The 15,000-nt window shown below is 39.6% G+C and overlaps 2 protein-coding genes across 3 annotated transcripts in view; one reads left to right on the plus strand and one right to left on the minus strand.

The window, feature by feature from the left end:
- The window catches only part of LOC147017166 (cyclin-G-associated kinase-like), a 102,413-nt gene extending 97,416 nt beyond the window's left edge, over positions 1–4,997 (plus strand). For both annotated transcript variants that reach the window (XM_085846597.1, XM_085846599.1), the window contains 4 exons: positions 1–36; positions 1,514–1,668; positions 2,944–3,120; positions 3,295–4,997. The exon at positions 1–36 is cut by the window's left edge and continues 180 nt beyond it. In XM_085846597.1, coding sequence (XP_085702723.1) covers positions 1–36; positions 1,514–1,668; positions 2,944–3,120; positions 3,295–3,396 — 470 coding nt within the window. In that variant the 3' untranslated portion in view covers positions 3,397–4,997. The remainder of the gene's footprint in view (positions 37–1,513; positions 1,669–2,943; positions 3,121–3,294) is intronic.
- A 2,043-nt stretch (positions 4,998–7,040) lies between these two features.
- On the minus strand, positions 7,041–14,808 carry LOC147017167 (uncharacterized). Its single transcript, XM_085846600.1, has 3 exons — positions 14,465–14,808; positions 10,997–11,225; positions 7,041–10,093 (listed from the first exon to the last, which is right to left on the minus strand). The coding sequence occupies exons 1-3, from the start codon at positions 14,615–14,617 to the stop codon at positions 7,944–7,946; spliced, it is 2,532 nt and encodes an 843-aa protein (XP_085702726.1). The 5' UTR covers positions 14,618–14,808; the 3' UTR covers positions 7,041–7,943.
- Positions 14,809–15,000: the final 192 nt, after the last annotated feature.

The raw sequence follows: 15,000 nt of genomic DNA on the forward strand, positions 1-15,000 counted from the left end.
CTGCGGGGAAGGAAGAAAAGAATCGTCGTGCACAAGGTTGAGATCTTTTTCTTGGTTTGATTTCTCTTGAACTCGAAAGGATTTTATTAGTTTATCATCACATGTCAAAGGATTTCATCCACTTCACATCTTAAGGTTTTTCTTTGTTAATGTTAGCCAAAAATAATTCATACTTTATCTCATCCTGTTACTATAATTGATGCTTCGGTTCTATTTACTGAACACAACGTACATCCGCCTGGATTTCCTGAACATTTCCATTTTACTTTACCTTCATCTTACAAAGCTATTGGACGAGGTTAAACTTATTTTGCCTTTCGAGCTATCTATTTATTATGAATGCTTGTGGGTGCAAAAAAAACAAGAAAATTTAGAAAAGGAAGGATTGTTGGGGAGTGTGGAAAGGGTAATTTACCTCGTCTTGAATTAGGGGAGAGGAGATGGCGGAAGGAGTAAGGGAAGGATCATCGTTTGATCATCTATGGCAGATCATCGTTTGAGCATAAAATTTTGTGAACATAATAAATAGATGGCGCATTTAATATTTTTGCAGAACGGTTGCTCGTTTAATTGCAGACCGCTAAAACAATATGTAAAAGTTCATGAGATTGACTGCCTTCCATTTATTCCCCCCCCCCCCGTTTTTGGCATGTTTAACTTTTGCCCTGAGCACGCATACACAGTACTGTACTAACAGGTGTACCTAGAATTGGCATTTTGAAGAAATCTAAAAAGAAAAGAGAAAAAAAATCTTTTTAGCCGCGTCTCGCGTAGCGAACGTAGCTCTAAGAGAGCTCGGCGGCGTTGTTCTTCTTCTTCTTCTTCTTCTTCTTCTTCTTCTTCTTCTTCTTGTTCTTCTTGTGAAGACAAAACCTTTAGGACTTGGCTCTTTTATATACAGGATCCGGATCTCCTTAGATACTAAACACCTGTACACATCCTCACATTGAGGGTGCCTTTTGAGAGCGTCTATCATGAACTTTTAAATATATTCGGACATTTGCTTTAAAGTTTCGAAAAGCTCACGTTACTATTTAAAGATTATTCCATTTAATGTATTGTAATTTCGTAAATACACGATTTTCTTGTCATGAACGACAATCGTCCATGACTGGTGTCGCTATTGGCTCAATCAAGGCACGTGACGAAATATCGGAAGTTGTTGTTGTTTTGTTTTTTTTTCTTCTTCTTCTTCTTCTTCCTCTTCTTGTTCTTCTTGTGGTGAAGACAAAACCTTTAGGACGTGGCTCTTGGACACATTTGTCCTTGTTTTTGTAGGGGCCTGAAACATCCATACACCCAACTAGTGACTAATTGGTCTCATCTGTGATTGGAATTGTAGCAATGCACTTTAAAAAAAATAAAGTCTACTTGTTCACTGGTGTGCACATGGACATTTTCATGAGGGTGCGGTGAGAAAAGGTCGTCGGAGGATGAGCAGGTTTAGAAGATGGTTGTTAAATGTGAATACGACACCAAAATGGCTAACATTTTATTCTGACTCTTTCAACAGGCACTCGGCCCAGGGTCCAGCCCAGCGACTTTGAGGACTTGCTGTCAGATCAAGGGTTCTCGGGTACAGCAACTCGTGATCGCCGTGAGCCAAAGACCATAGGAGCGATGCGTCGTGAGGAGATCGCCAAGGATATGGATCCAGAGAAACTAAAGGTTTGATTACTGCAAATTCGATGGAATTGGAGGAATTGATGTTGAATGTTCATTTTGTTCCCATCACCAGGGGGTAGTGGGTTAACACAATTGGGAGAAGAACTGCCATGCAATCGGGGTTCTCCATTACATCCTAAATTATTTTTGTGAGTCTTCTAAAACGCTGGCCTATTGGTGAGGGCACTGGACATTGTGGGTTTGAATCTGGTCAAAAACAGCAAACTTGAAGGATTTTGATTCTGATGTTCAGTAAATCAACCTTGTCTCAGGCAAATTGCCACGTTACCACTGGATTGACAGTAAAAATACAACTGGTTCATTAATAATCTTTGTGGTGGGTTAATCGGCCTGCCCACCTGCTCTGGTCTACAAGTGATGCTAGTCCACTCACTCGTTGCGGTTCACCCACCATTTTGATGGTTATGGGAGGTCATTCGGAATGGCTACGGGTCCAACCCTTCTCCTGTACTTTTCACTTAAACAAAAATATGAAGTACACCTCTGTCTTTAGAAATGTTCTTCTCGTACATGTAATGTTTGTAAACCTTCACCATGAGCCACGTGCTCTGCCAATAAAAGTACCTGGTGAAAATCGTGTCTATTCTTCACCAAGCAGCACCACAAATGGGTTTTCGCTGTTAAAGCACCAACAGGGTTGATTGGCCATTTGTGTGCTCTCGTGAAAACCTGAAGTTGATGTGACTGAAACTAAACTAAAGCAGAAATGTACAAAACCGTTAATTGGCCATCGACATAATGTACATGCATAAATGGCAGGCTATTTGGACCACCTCCCATTTTCCTTTCCCAGGTGCTTCGTCCATCTTTCCTTCCATATTCTCTGTGCTCTGATCTCCTCTCACCCTCCTTCACGCTCCTCCTCTCAATCCTCAACAATCCATTTATTCTCCCTGAGTTTCCTGTATTCTTGTCAGTATCTTAATTCGGTGAGTTTGCCGTCCTCTTCACCCCATGTTGTATTATGAAGATCGCCTTGAAACTAGTTACAAGTACAAGAGTACCATGGGGGTGTATTTATAATAAGGTAATTTGTCGGTTACGTTAATGACGTGAGAATAAAATGCAAGCCTAAGGGGCCAAAAGCCCTCCTCTTGTATATGAGTTTCATTGTGCATCCTTTCATTGTCTTACAAGTCTGAAAACAAGGAAGCAATTTGGTACGAATGGCAACTTGTGACACGAAGCGGCATCGGGTGAGGAAAAATGGTTAAATTCTCATCTTGGTTCTCCCATTTGCACTTTCCCTGCTTCTAGATATTGGAATGGGTTGAGGGGAAGGAGAGGAATATCCGTGCTCTACTTTCCACGATGCACACCGTGCTGTGGGAGGGAGAAACTCGCTGGCGCCCGGTTGGAATGGCTGACCTTGTGACACCTGAGCAGGTCAAACGGGCTTATCGCCGTGCTGTCCTGGTGGTACACCCAGACAAGGTGAGGGTCTAATGGTCTTTCTTTTCATCCAGAAATGACTCGTTACACTCGGCTCTTATTCAGATAAATAATCAGACAAATTTTGATGTAATAGTCAAAAAGGGATTTTTGTTGTTGTTTTGCCTTTGTGATCTTTTACCCTGATCCTTAACCACCTTTTGACAATGGTGACAGGCGACCGGATTGCCGTACGAACAGTATGCCAAGATGATCTTCATGGAGATGAACGAAGCGTGGGCAGAGTTTGAGAACCAAGGCCAGAAGGCATTATACTGAGAACATGCCCTTCACAGCGCAAATTTCCCAATTCCATCAACATTTGCACCTTTTATCTCCCTGCCCTTCAACCTTTTGACGACCCTTGTACCCTCTGTGCCACATACCGCTGCTACAGCCCGCCTCGGCTATCCCCTTCCTTCAAACTTGACTATGTTTGAGGTGGGAATGTTGCGACAGTGGTTGCTGAGAAATCTTTCCGTGGAAGTGTGGCTTTAACTGAAGGAAAGCATGGAATGAGTTTGTGGCAATGGTTATCAAGGGTGGTAGGTCTGGAAGAAGGGTTTTGAAAGTTTTTTTTATTTTTTTTTTTTTTAATAAAACAAGATTTTTGGAGTGGGAGAGCAATGTGTTGATGGGATGTGGGTTTTTGAGCAAGGGAGCAATCTAACCAATGTGCAATGCAAAAATGACAAATTTTATCAAGAGGGTAAATGTTACTTTCCATTTATTATTTGTCATGCTTCTTTTTATTTAAACTTTTTATTTTTATTTTTGATTGCGGGGAAGGGTGTGCGACGCGGTTGGTCGAAGGAAATACTCAGGCGTAAAGGAAACAGAAATAATATCCACACACTCCTGTAAGCAGATGTGTTGTTTTTTCATGGAGGTGGTGGGTTTGCTTAAATTTTTCATTTAAAGGAATGTAGGGTGGTTGTTTTAGTGGCACTGCAAAGTCCTTCTTTAGTTTGTGGTCAGTGTGTGGTTGATGATTGTTTGGTAAAGTTGCACTCTGCTTGGACATGAATCCGACACATTTTGCATTGAGCTTTGGCCAAATGTTAGAGTCCAATGCAGAATGAATTTTTTTCCTCCACTACTTTCTTCTTATTATTATTATTCTTCCTATGGTTCCTTCACCGTTTGCACAGTACGAGAATGTGAATGCGTTCTTTTGATATACATCCTTCTGCATAGCAACTGTAGTAAGAAACAAGTTTAATTGTGAGCAGAAAAATCAAGTGTTTTATTATACTTGTGAAATTTTGGTGCCCTAAGGCAGGTGCAGATTTTATAAACTTCTGCCAATTATCCACATAGTGAAATCTGACCAATTCTTCCCTGGGACAGCTTTGGTTCTTTTCCGGTATCCGTTAAAATTCGGCGAGTGTAACGCACTTATCGGGGCCAAATGTACGCATTCTGTGTTGTGTCGGTAAGTCTCGTAGATAATAGACTTCCTTGTACAATGAGCCAAGCTCCCCTAACTTATTATGGCAAACCTACAAGCTACACAGTTTCGCTTGCTGTTTGTTTATCGTCTTACAATGTCGTGACTTTGGGAGGTGTATGAGCAATGCTGTTTTGTTTTGCGAGAATCGGAGCATAGCATGTAATTGGAGAAAGCAAGTTTGCAGAGCTTGAAAAGGACAATTTTTTTTGGGGGGGGGGGTCATGTTATTAAAGACCGAGTTCTTTGCTTTGTGGTTTGTATGTAATGAATGAGCGGGCACTCACCTTGGGTTTTTGTTTTGTAAAATCCTTATTTTTTTTTTTCAATCTCTTGTCCTGTTGTTTGTCCCTTTTCTGTATATAAGCTGGGGCTGAATCAAAATTGATCTATCTAAGAAAAGAGCTATTAAAAGTGAAGACTTGCTGAATGCTGCTTGTTTGCCTTTTCTTTTTCTTGTTTTGGTCCCTCCTCTTTTTATTTATTTATTTTTATTTTACTTTTTAGCTCGTCCACCCACACAGCAGTAGATGAGGTTTTGCAATCGCTTCTGTCTGTCCAAGCCATAACGTTTTTACTATTTGAGCTTTTGTCAGCAAGTTTTCAACAAACCCTTGTTATGAGAATCCATCCATCCATTGGGACCATACACTGTACAGAGCGTCGGTGCTGCCGAAGCATTCTCCTGGGCTATTGGGTACAATCTTGGACGGGTCGCGACTCCGACACAATACTCGAATGGTTCAATCATTCCAGCAAGCTGGTACTCATTTGTCAGCCTCAAAAGCATGACAGGCTGAGTCAACCCCACCTGGTATTAATTCAACAGGTGAGCAGGATTTGAACTCATGACCCTCGGATCCCAAGCCCGCCACTATTACCATTAAGCCAACACCAGGCATAATTATGAGAATTTTTTTTAATGAGGTCAAAGGGCAAAGTCACAGTAAGTAATTTAATAAGCCCTCCCTTATTAGCCCATCTGCCACTGCGTATTGCGTGAGAGCTGGGTTTTTTTAACCGCTTTCGCATTTCTTTATTTCGTTACCATTGCAGCTTTGTCTGCCCAGGCCGTAACCTTTTTACCATTTGAGCTTTTACCATTAAATTTTAAACAAACCTTTGTTATGGGATTATGGAGAACTCTGATTCAATAAATTTTACAATATATATTTTTGTGTTTAGCTGCTGCTTTCATCAAGTTTAGTTAGAGTACAAAGCGTACGTGGACGGGCTTTGCATTTGGAGATGCTTTCATTGCTTTATGCAGCGGTAAGTGGACAGGTTCCTAAATTGGGGAAATTCAAATTGAAAAAAGGAAGAGAGGGGGGAAGGGTTGTGGAGCACAATGGAGCATGTTTTGAGAAGAAAGGGGAAGTGTTGGGGGGAGGGGAGGCGTGGTCACTTTCAGTGGCTTCTCGATCGGCTTTGATTTTAAATGACATGCTTGGCTCCGCTTTATCAGCAACATTCATACCTGCTTCCATTGATGCTTTTTCTTAATTGTATGGCTCGTCTGAAATGGTCACTGAATTTTCCACATCTCTTGTCTGGATAGCATCTCTTGTCAATCGATCGCTTTCATTGCCGAATATACGAATACCAAAAGTATTCAAACGTGCGAGATATAAAAAGCAGAGAACGCAAAAGCACAATCAATTTGATGTTCTGTCCAAAGGATAAAGGTTCAGAAAGTCCAAAGTTTCACCAAGTCCCACCTTTCACCAACAGAGCAGATTCCATCAGGAACTAAATCCCCTCCTTGAGGGATGGAGCAACAAAGGGCACAACAAGATCCCTTCAAGCATGCTTTGGGAGGGAATTTGTCTGTTGAAACAGAGCTCACATCCACACTTTACTCTCCCTCAATGGGTGTGACCCAAACTATATTCAGACATGTCCTCAGTTCTACAATGCCAATTTTTGTCTTCTTTCTTCCCTGCCAAGTGTCAATGAATTTATGTGAGATTCCAGAACTTCAAACTGATTGATTGGTCTCATGGAAATGTATATACTGAATGGACCAGGAAAGAATAAAATTAGAAAGAGCAAAGAAGGAATGAAAGAGGGGCTACATTAAAACGACGATGAGCCATAAAGTGATGGGGTTATTTTTTTTTCCAACTTTTCATTTCTTTTAACCTAAATTCTGTACCACTGAAAACATGCGCGTGTGTATAATCCACATGTGCATTTAATCCTTAATTCTATAATATTCCCATTCAATCTCTCACCTGTGCTTTTCCTTTTCCCAAAGCTCGTTCACACATTCTCTTACTCTGGGTTTTCTCCCTATTTCTTCCCACTCTTCTGATTGCTCTACTTTTTACCCCGTGCACACGAAGCGAAAAGCATGGTTCAGCAATTGGTTCACTTCTGTCTGTCCTGTCTACAAACGTCAGTTTATGATTGAGGAACAACTTTATTTCAATTGAACGTTATATTTTGAACATGAATCGGAGAACGAACCCATAGTTCAGTAGTACTTTGGCTCCGAGTTCATCCTTATCGCACAGAAATGAAGTGAGATTAAAGTGAGATTAAAAAAATATATATTTTTTTACTCTGCCTGTCATTGAACAAAATTGAAAATCGTTCACAAATGGGCACAAATAACTAATGTCGCGTGTTATTCGATAGGGTGATGTAAAAGACGCTGCATCAACGGTGGCAAACTTTCGGATTTGTTTTTTTTTTTCTACAACCTTCAAAATCTTTTCAATTTCATTTGAATTGTATACTCAGCACTGTGGAACACAAATCACCTTTTTGGCCCTTTCAAAACCCTTCTGTTGAGCGGTACTTCGACAATATTATGGCATTTTACGTATCGCAACACATCAAATTTTCCGCTCGAAGACCCCGCCCGTGTCGTCGTTTCTCAAGTCTACGTTGGGGGGGGGGGGGTATATGTATTCTCTTAACTTTCCAGTTTTTAATGCATTTGAACCAGACATCAGCATTCTGACATGTCATGCAAAACTTGATTGGCAAAAAAAAATACAAACAAACATTTATTTATTTATTTTTAAATCTTGTTGCTTTCTCTTGTTCTCTTTCTCCCCAAATTTTATTGTCATTTGGATGCGTTCAAACCAAACATCAGTATCCAACATACAGCACAAGATATGCTGAACACTTTTTTTTTTCATGGAATGTCACCCATCCCAAAGCTAAAGGTCACTCAATAAATGTGGGCTACGTAAAGGAAAAAATATATATAGATATCATTTTGCTTTTTCAGTACAAGGCTGCAATAGCTACCATTGTAGTATTGCTACATTCAACCACGGTCGTACATGTTACAACTAAACTGCACGATCCAAGAACTGGATTGTGTGCAATTGCCTTCAGCAATTTACTTTTTTGTTCGTGTTCACATTGCCATACTTTTGCTACCCCTTTCACCTCCTTTCTTCATTCTCTCCATATTCTTCTTGAGTTCCACACTCCTCTTCTTGCAGTAGAAATGCAGGCGAGTGTTTATGAACTTCGTTAGCAGTTTGTGCTTCAGATTGTGGCATGTAGGCAGCTGGAAGTCTCTGGTTTGAAGTTCTGCTTTTTCCACAAGTAGCTTTTTGACATGGGTCTTCTCCATGAGGCTACTCTCTGCATTACGAAACATAGATTCAACTTGGAGTAGCATGTCATACACTTTGTCTGAAACCTTTACGAGGCATCCTTTCTCGTATTGTTTCAGCAGAGCAAGTCCTGCTGATAGGCAAGCTACATCATTGGGTCCAGCTGTCATCTCCTTCATGCACATGTCACATGTCTTTTCGTTTTTCTTGACACTGTGCACGCAGTACAACACCAAATTGGAGAGGCTGTCGTGCTCGGCCTGTGGCAAATCCTGCACATCCTGCTTGTCAGAAAAGTGTATGATGCCAACTGGTGGATTGGATGGAACTCTCACTGGCTGATTTAGGAAATGTGCGAGGAACTCTCCATCATCCTGCTGATAGCTGTCGGTGCATGGAACAGTAAGGAACTGGGCGCTGCTGATCATTCTTAAGGCATACTTGAATTCACGAGCAGTTGGAACAGGTTTCCTGAGTCGCACAACCGAGAAAAGATTTTCAAGACAGTCCTGGGTCAGTCTCGATGTCAGCAGGAATTTATGCCCAGCATCTAGTAGCTCCTCTGAGATGTCGAGTACTGATGTCGTTGATAGTATGACGCCTGTTTGTATGGGCTTCCACTCTCCATCGCTTCCAATCTTCAGATCTTTGAAGATCTTGATCACTCCTCGAAGGAATGTGACGTCTTCATTGTACTTGTCAGGATGCAACCTGCTGAGAGCCATCACAGGATGCCTACTAGTCATCAGTTCAAACCAGTGGTTCAATACTTCAATGAGCCATGCTGTGGTCAGGTCTTCATCACTTCGTCCTTCTTTGTTGACCAAGTAAGTCAGTCCACAACTTACATCATGGCTCAATATCCTTGTGGCATTTGACACCTTCATCTTGTCAAAATGTGTTGGTGCTAATACTGCCTTTGTAAGTGTGGGTGTCAATTTCAGGTCGAAGTCTTCCTGAAATTTTGCAAGATCATGAAGTGGCTCCATGCTTATCACATTGGATTTCAGTTGATGTTCTTCCACTGTACTATGAGAGAGGGTGAAAACTTGTCCATTCACCAGAGCCGTTTTAATGTTCTTGAAAACATGGGGAACATCAGCCAAGAAATGAAGCCATTTGCCCGGAGCCTGTGGATGTGGTATTCTATTTACAGTTCTGCAATGCTTACCACATACAATACCAAAACTCTTCCACATGGCATGGTTGGCACTACCCATACCACTGGTTACAGCTGCCATGTGAAGACCAATGTCAGCAGCACGTTGAATTATGTCAAGAACAATATCCTTGAAGACTGTGCCGTCTGTAGAACTGCTAGTAAAATGGTATGCAACAATCTGCTTCCATCGGGTTGTAAGCCCTCCTGGCATAAACACAAGGGCACGGTCGGCAGTTCCAATGTGATGTGGCAATGTGACATTGCCGAGGAAGTTCCCACTGCTCACATCAAACTCCACACTTGGGTTAAGAGACATTTCTTCAATGGTAAGACAGCATATCCGCTCTTCATTGAGCAACCCTTGCACCTTCAACTTTAGAAAACCAAACAACTGTCCCAGAACACCAGGTTGGAAAGGAACCTTTTCCATCTTTCTCTGCAGAGCTCTTTCTGAAGGGAGCGGATACTGCTGCTGTAAGAGAAGCTTGTATCCTGCTGAACCACAAGCAAATCTCAGCTGCAATGCCTTTTTAACAGTGGCTGATGACCATTCCACTGCTCTCATTCTCCTTCGCTTCAGTGCTTCGAGCTGATCCCGTCCAAACAGCCTTGAAATCCTTGCTTCCCACTTCACCTTGGCTTTCACAATTTCCTTGCATTTTCTTCCAGTCTTCCGAAGATCTGCCTTTGGTTGTTCGACACTGCAATCTATCTTTGCACGTGGTCTTGCCTCCACATCCACAGCTTGGATGATGTCTTCACCTTCTTTGGAACTTTCTTTCGCTACATGAGAAGGGGAGACGAAGACAGAGAGAGATAAGTGTTTCCTGTAAATGATGATTTCATTTATTTATTTATTTATTTATTTGGATTTTAAAAAGAACAAAGAAAATGGGATTAATTTGCAGTTTTTTCCAACTTACTTTGACTTCTGCATCATGTCAATCAAATTGATCATAATTTCCTGTTTTCAGAAGTGAAAATATTTCAATGACGTCTTTATGCAAGCAAAATTATTGTCCATTCAAACAAAAGGAAAATTAATTCCTGAACAGGCTCGAAAGGTACGCGGTGGAGCGCATACCTCTGCCAGGCTGAAGAGTTTACGTTTTGTATCTGGATCCTGACCTGAACCAACATCTAATCGGCTTGTTCTCGTCACCTACCCAACTCTTCCAACTAGTTGTCATAATCCGTCCATAACTTTTTGAAATATCACTCCCTCTATCGTTTTTAGTTCCATCTCTCAATGGTGAAGAATCACATGGAAAATTAAAAAAAATATATCTTTTGGATCCGGATCCGGATCCAGATCATCACCAAAATCGAAGCAATTCGTCCATATCACACATGCACCATTTCCATCAAGTTTTGTCCAAATCCGTCCATATCTTTTTTGAGATCCTGCTCACAGACAGACAGACAAACAAACGAAAACACAACGTTTGTCCACTTTTGGTGGTGGAGGTAATCAGTTGTCTCAATTTAATACTTAGTTCTGAAAAACCCTCAAACACCAGGTCCATGAACATGTAAATAGAAGCACAAGCCCACCTAGTTTTGAGTTAGTATTGATATAATTTTTTGTATTTCGCTGGTCAGCGGTCACTACGTACCAGTAATGTCAGATTTACACTTTTCACGGAAGTTAAGTGAATACAAAATGATTCTGTAATGGAAACGTACAAGCACTTGATGAACTGTCACTCTGTGTTACAGCACAGTAGTTGTGGTCTGGAAGGAAGACTTTCTTTAGCACGTTGTTGTCTTCAGTAACAACAACGTTTCGCTTCTTCGGACTCTTCCTGGGCTTTGGAGAGCTCCCATGAGAGAATAGTGTGGGTACTGCGGAGCACTTCAACTTCTTCTTCCCATCTGCTCGTCCATTCTCAAACTGCTGGTGATCAAAATGTTCCTGCAGTAAATAAATGATGATCAATTGTTTGGGAGGAAACAAACTTTCATTACAATGTTTTTGCTTTTGCTACAAGTACAAGGTGAGGTGAAGGCAAATGGATGCTTAATTATTTTGGAATTAACCTCGTCACGGATCATGACATGTTGTTAACTAGTTAACTACTACAACACTTTTGACTCGAGTCAATAAATAAATAAACAAACTTTCATTACAATGTTTTTGCTTTTGCTGCAAGTACAAGGTGAGGTGAAGGCAAATGGATTCTTAATTATTTTGGAATTAACCTTGTCATGGAGCATGACATGTTGTTCACTAGTTAACTACTACAACACTTTTGACTAGAATAAATAAACAAACTTTCATTACAATGTTTTTGCTTTTGCTACAAGTACAAGGTGAGGCGAAGGCAAATGGATGTTTAATTATTTTGAAATTAACCTCGTCACGGATCATGACATGTTGTTAACTAGTTAACTACTACAACACTTTTGACGAGTAAATAAATAAACAAACTTTCATTGCAATGTTTTTGCTTTTGCTCCAAGTACAAGGTGAGGCAAAGGCAAATGGATGATTAATTATTTTGGAATTAACCTCGTCACGGATCATGACATGTTGTTAACTAGTTAACTACAACACTTTTGACTCGAGTCAATAAATAAATAAACAAACTTTCATTGCAATGTTTTTGCTTTTGCTCCAAGTACAAGGTGAGGCAAAGGCAAATGGATGATTAATTATTTTGGAATTAACCTCGTCACGGATCATGACATGTTGTTAACTAGTTAACTACAACACTTTTGACTCGAGTCAATAAATAAATAAACAAACTTTCATTGCAATGTTTTTGCTTTTGCTACAAGTACAAGGTGAGGTGAAGGCAAATGGATGATTAATTATTTTGGAATTAACCTCGTCACGGATCATGACATGTTGTTAACTAGTTAACTACTACAACACTTTTGACTCGAGTCAATAAATAAATAAACAAACTTTCATTACAATGTTTTTGCTTTTGCTACAAGTACAAGGTGAGGTGAAGGCAAATGGATTCTTAATTATTTTGGAATTAACCTTGTCATGGAGCATGACATGTTGTTCACTAGTTAACTACTACAACACTTTTGACTAGAATAAATAAACAAACTTTCATTACAATGTTTTTGCTTTTGCTACAAGTACAAGGTGAGGCGAAGGCAAATGGATGTTTAATTATTTTGAAATTAACCTCGTCACGGATCATGACATGTTGTTAACTAGTTAACTACTACAACACTTTTGACGAGTAAATAAATAAACAAACTTTCATTGCAATGTTTTTGCTTTTGCTCCAAGTACAAGGTGAGGCAAAGGCAAATGGATGATTAATTATTTTGGAATTAACCTCGTCACGGATCATGACATGTTGTTAACTAGTTAACTACAACACTTTTGACTCGAGTCAATAAATAAATAAACAAACTTTCATTGCAATGTTTTTGCTTTTGCTCCAAGTACAAGGTGAGGCAAAGGCAAATGGATGATTAATTATTTTGGAATTAACCTCGTCACGGATCATGACATGTTGTTAACTAGTTAACTACAACACTTTTGACTCGAGTCAATAAATAAATAAACAAACTTTCATTGCAATGTTTTTGCTTTTGCTACAAGTACAAGGTGAGGTGAAGGCAAATGGATGATTAATTATTTTGGAATTAACCTCGTCACGGATCATGACATGTTGTTAACTAGTTAACTACTACAACACTTTTGACTCGAGTCAATAAATAAATAAACAAACTTTCATTACAATGTTTTTGCTTTTGCTACAAGTACAAGGTGAGGTGAAGGCAAATGGATGATTAATTATTTTGGAATTAACCTCGTCACGGATCATGACATGTTGTTAACTAGTTAACTACTACAACACTTTTGACTCGAGTCAATAAATAAATAAACAAACTTTCATTACAATGTTTTTGCTTTTGTTGCAAGTACAAGGTGAGGCGAAGGCAAATGGATGATTAATTATTTTGGAATTAACCTCGTCACGGATCATGACGTTGTTAACTAGTTAACTACTACAACACTTTTGACTCGAGTCAATAAATAAACAAACTTTCATTGCAATGTTTTTGCTTTTGCTCCAAGTACAAGGTGAGGCAAAGGCAAATGGATGATTAATTATTTTGGAATTAACCTCGTCACGGATCATGACATGTTGTTAACTAGTTAACTACAACACTTTTGACTCGAGTCAATAAATAAATAAACAAACTTTCATTGCAATGTTTTTGCTTTTGCTACAAGTACAAGGTGAGGTGAAGGCAAATGGATGATTAATTATTTTGGAATTAACCTCGTCACGGATCATGACATGTTGTTAACTAGTTAACTACTACAACACTTTTGACTCGAGTCAATAAATAAATAAACAAACTTTCATTACAATGTTTTTGCTTTTGCTACAAGTACAAGGTGAGGTGAAGGCAAATGGATGATTAATTATTTTGGAATTAACCTCGTCACGGATCATGACATGTTGTTAACTAGTTAACTACTACAACACTTTTGACTCGAGTCAATAAATAAATAAACAAACTTTCATTACAATGTTTTTGCTTTTGTTGCAAGTACAAGGTGAGGCGAAGGCAAATGGATGATTAATTATTTTGGAATTAACCTCGTCACGGATCATGACGTTGTTAACTAGTTAACTACTACAACACTTTTGACTCGAGTCAATAAATAAACAAACTTTCATTGCAATGTTTTTGCTTTTGCTCCAAGTACAAGGTGAGGCAAAGGCAAATGGATGATTAATTATTTTGGAATTAACCTCGTCACGGATCATGACATGTTGTTAACTAGTTAACTACAACACTTTTGACTCGAGTCAATAAATAAATAAACAAACTTTCATTGCAATGTTTTTGCTTTTGCTACAAGTACAAGGTGAGGTGAAGGCAAATGGATGATTAATTATTTTGGAATTAACCTCGTCACGGATCATGACATGTTGTTAACTAGTTAACTACTACAACACTTTTGACTCGAGTAAATAAGTAAATAAACAATCTTACATTACAGACACACAAGTGACGTGTTTTCGAATTTTCAGCAACTTTGTCCAGGTGTTCTTGCTATGTTATCGATGGTTATTGATGTCTGGTCCCCAGTTATACCAAACTGCCACCTCCACTATGATCACAGCGCCACCCAGAGACGAACAAACACGGAAACACGTAACCGACCTGGCACAGAAACGACGTCGAACTGGGTTTCCATCTCAGACGACGAACCTTATTTTCCCAAATCTTTTTCCTTCCGGCATCTGCGGGGAACCTGTACATCTTGAAACCCTTCTCTGACCGATTGGTGCATCCAAAGGCACAGCATCCTGTCATTTTAAAAAACAATGATGAGCCGTCGTATTCTCATTCAATGAGTTATTGTTGGAAACAAAATGGCGCCCATGACCCACGTGATCAGAAAAATTTTTTGTGACGCGCTATGTCGTCACACCTCGTACCGCATCGTACAGGAATAAAGTATCCTGCAGCACCCTCCGTACTTCTAAAACTACAACTGACCTCGGAATGGTGAAATTTATTTTTTAAATCGATAAAAGCGAACGATATGTTGTGAGGTAAAACACAGGATATATATATATATATATATTTTTAATGAGAGTTTGACGAAGCTTTTCACAGCGGCAAAAGCTGTTCAGTGTGAACTTTCACCTCTACCGGAAGTGCAAGTTAAAAAAGAACAAGAGCTTTTGTTTAAA

The sequence above is a fragment of the Eptatretus burgeri genome, chromosome 11 (genome assembly GCF_056783735.1).
Source record: "Eptatretus burgeri isolate ZD-2024b chromosome 11, Ebu_testis_v1, whole genome shotgun sequence".
Lineage (NCBI taxonomy): Eukaryota > Metazoa > Chordata > Myxini > Myxiniformes > Myxinidae > Eptatretus > Eptatretus burgeri.

Coding starts and splice junctions, on each gene's coding strand:
- LOC147017167 (XM_085846600.1), bottom strand. CDS start 14,617: ATGACAGGATGCTGTGCCTTTGGATGCACCAATCGGTCAGAGAAGGGT. Junction 11,226..14,464: donor CGACGTCGTTTCTGTGCCAG/GTCGGTTACGTG, acceptor TATTTACTGCAG/GAACATTTTGATCACCAGCA. Junction 10,094..10,996: donor TGACAGTTCATCAAGTGCTT/GTACGTTTCCAT, acceptor CTTCTCATGTAG/CGAAAGAAAGTTCCAAAGAA.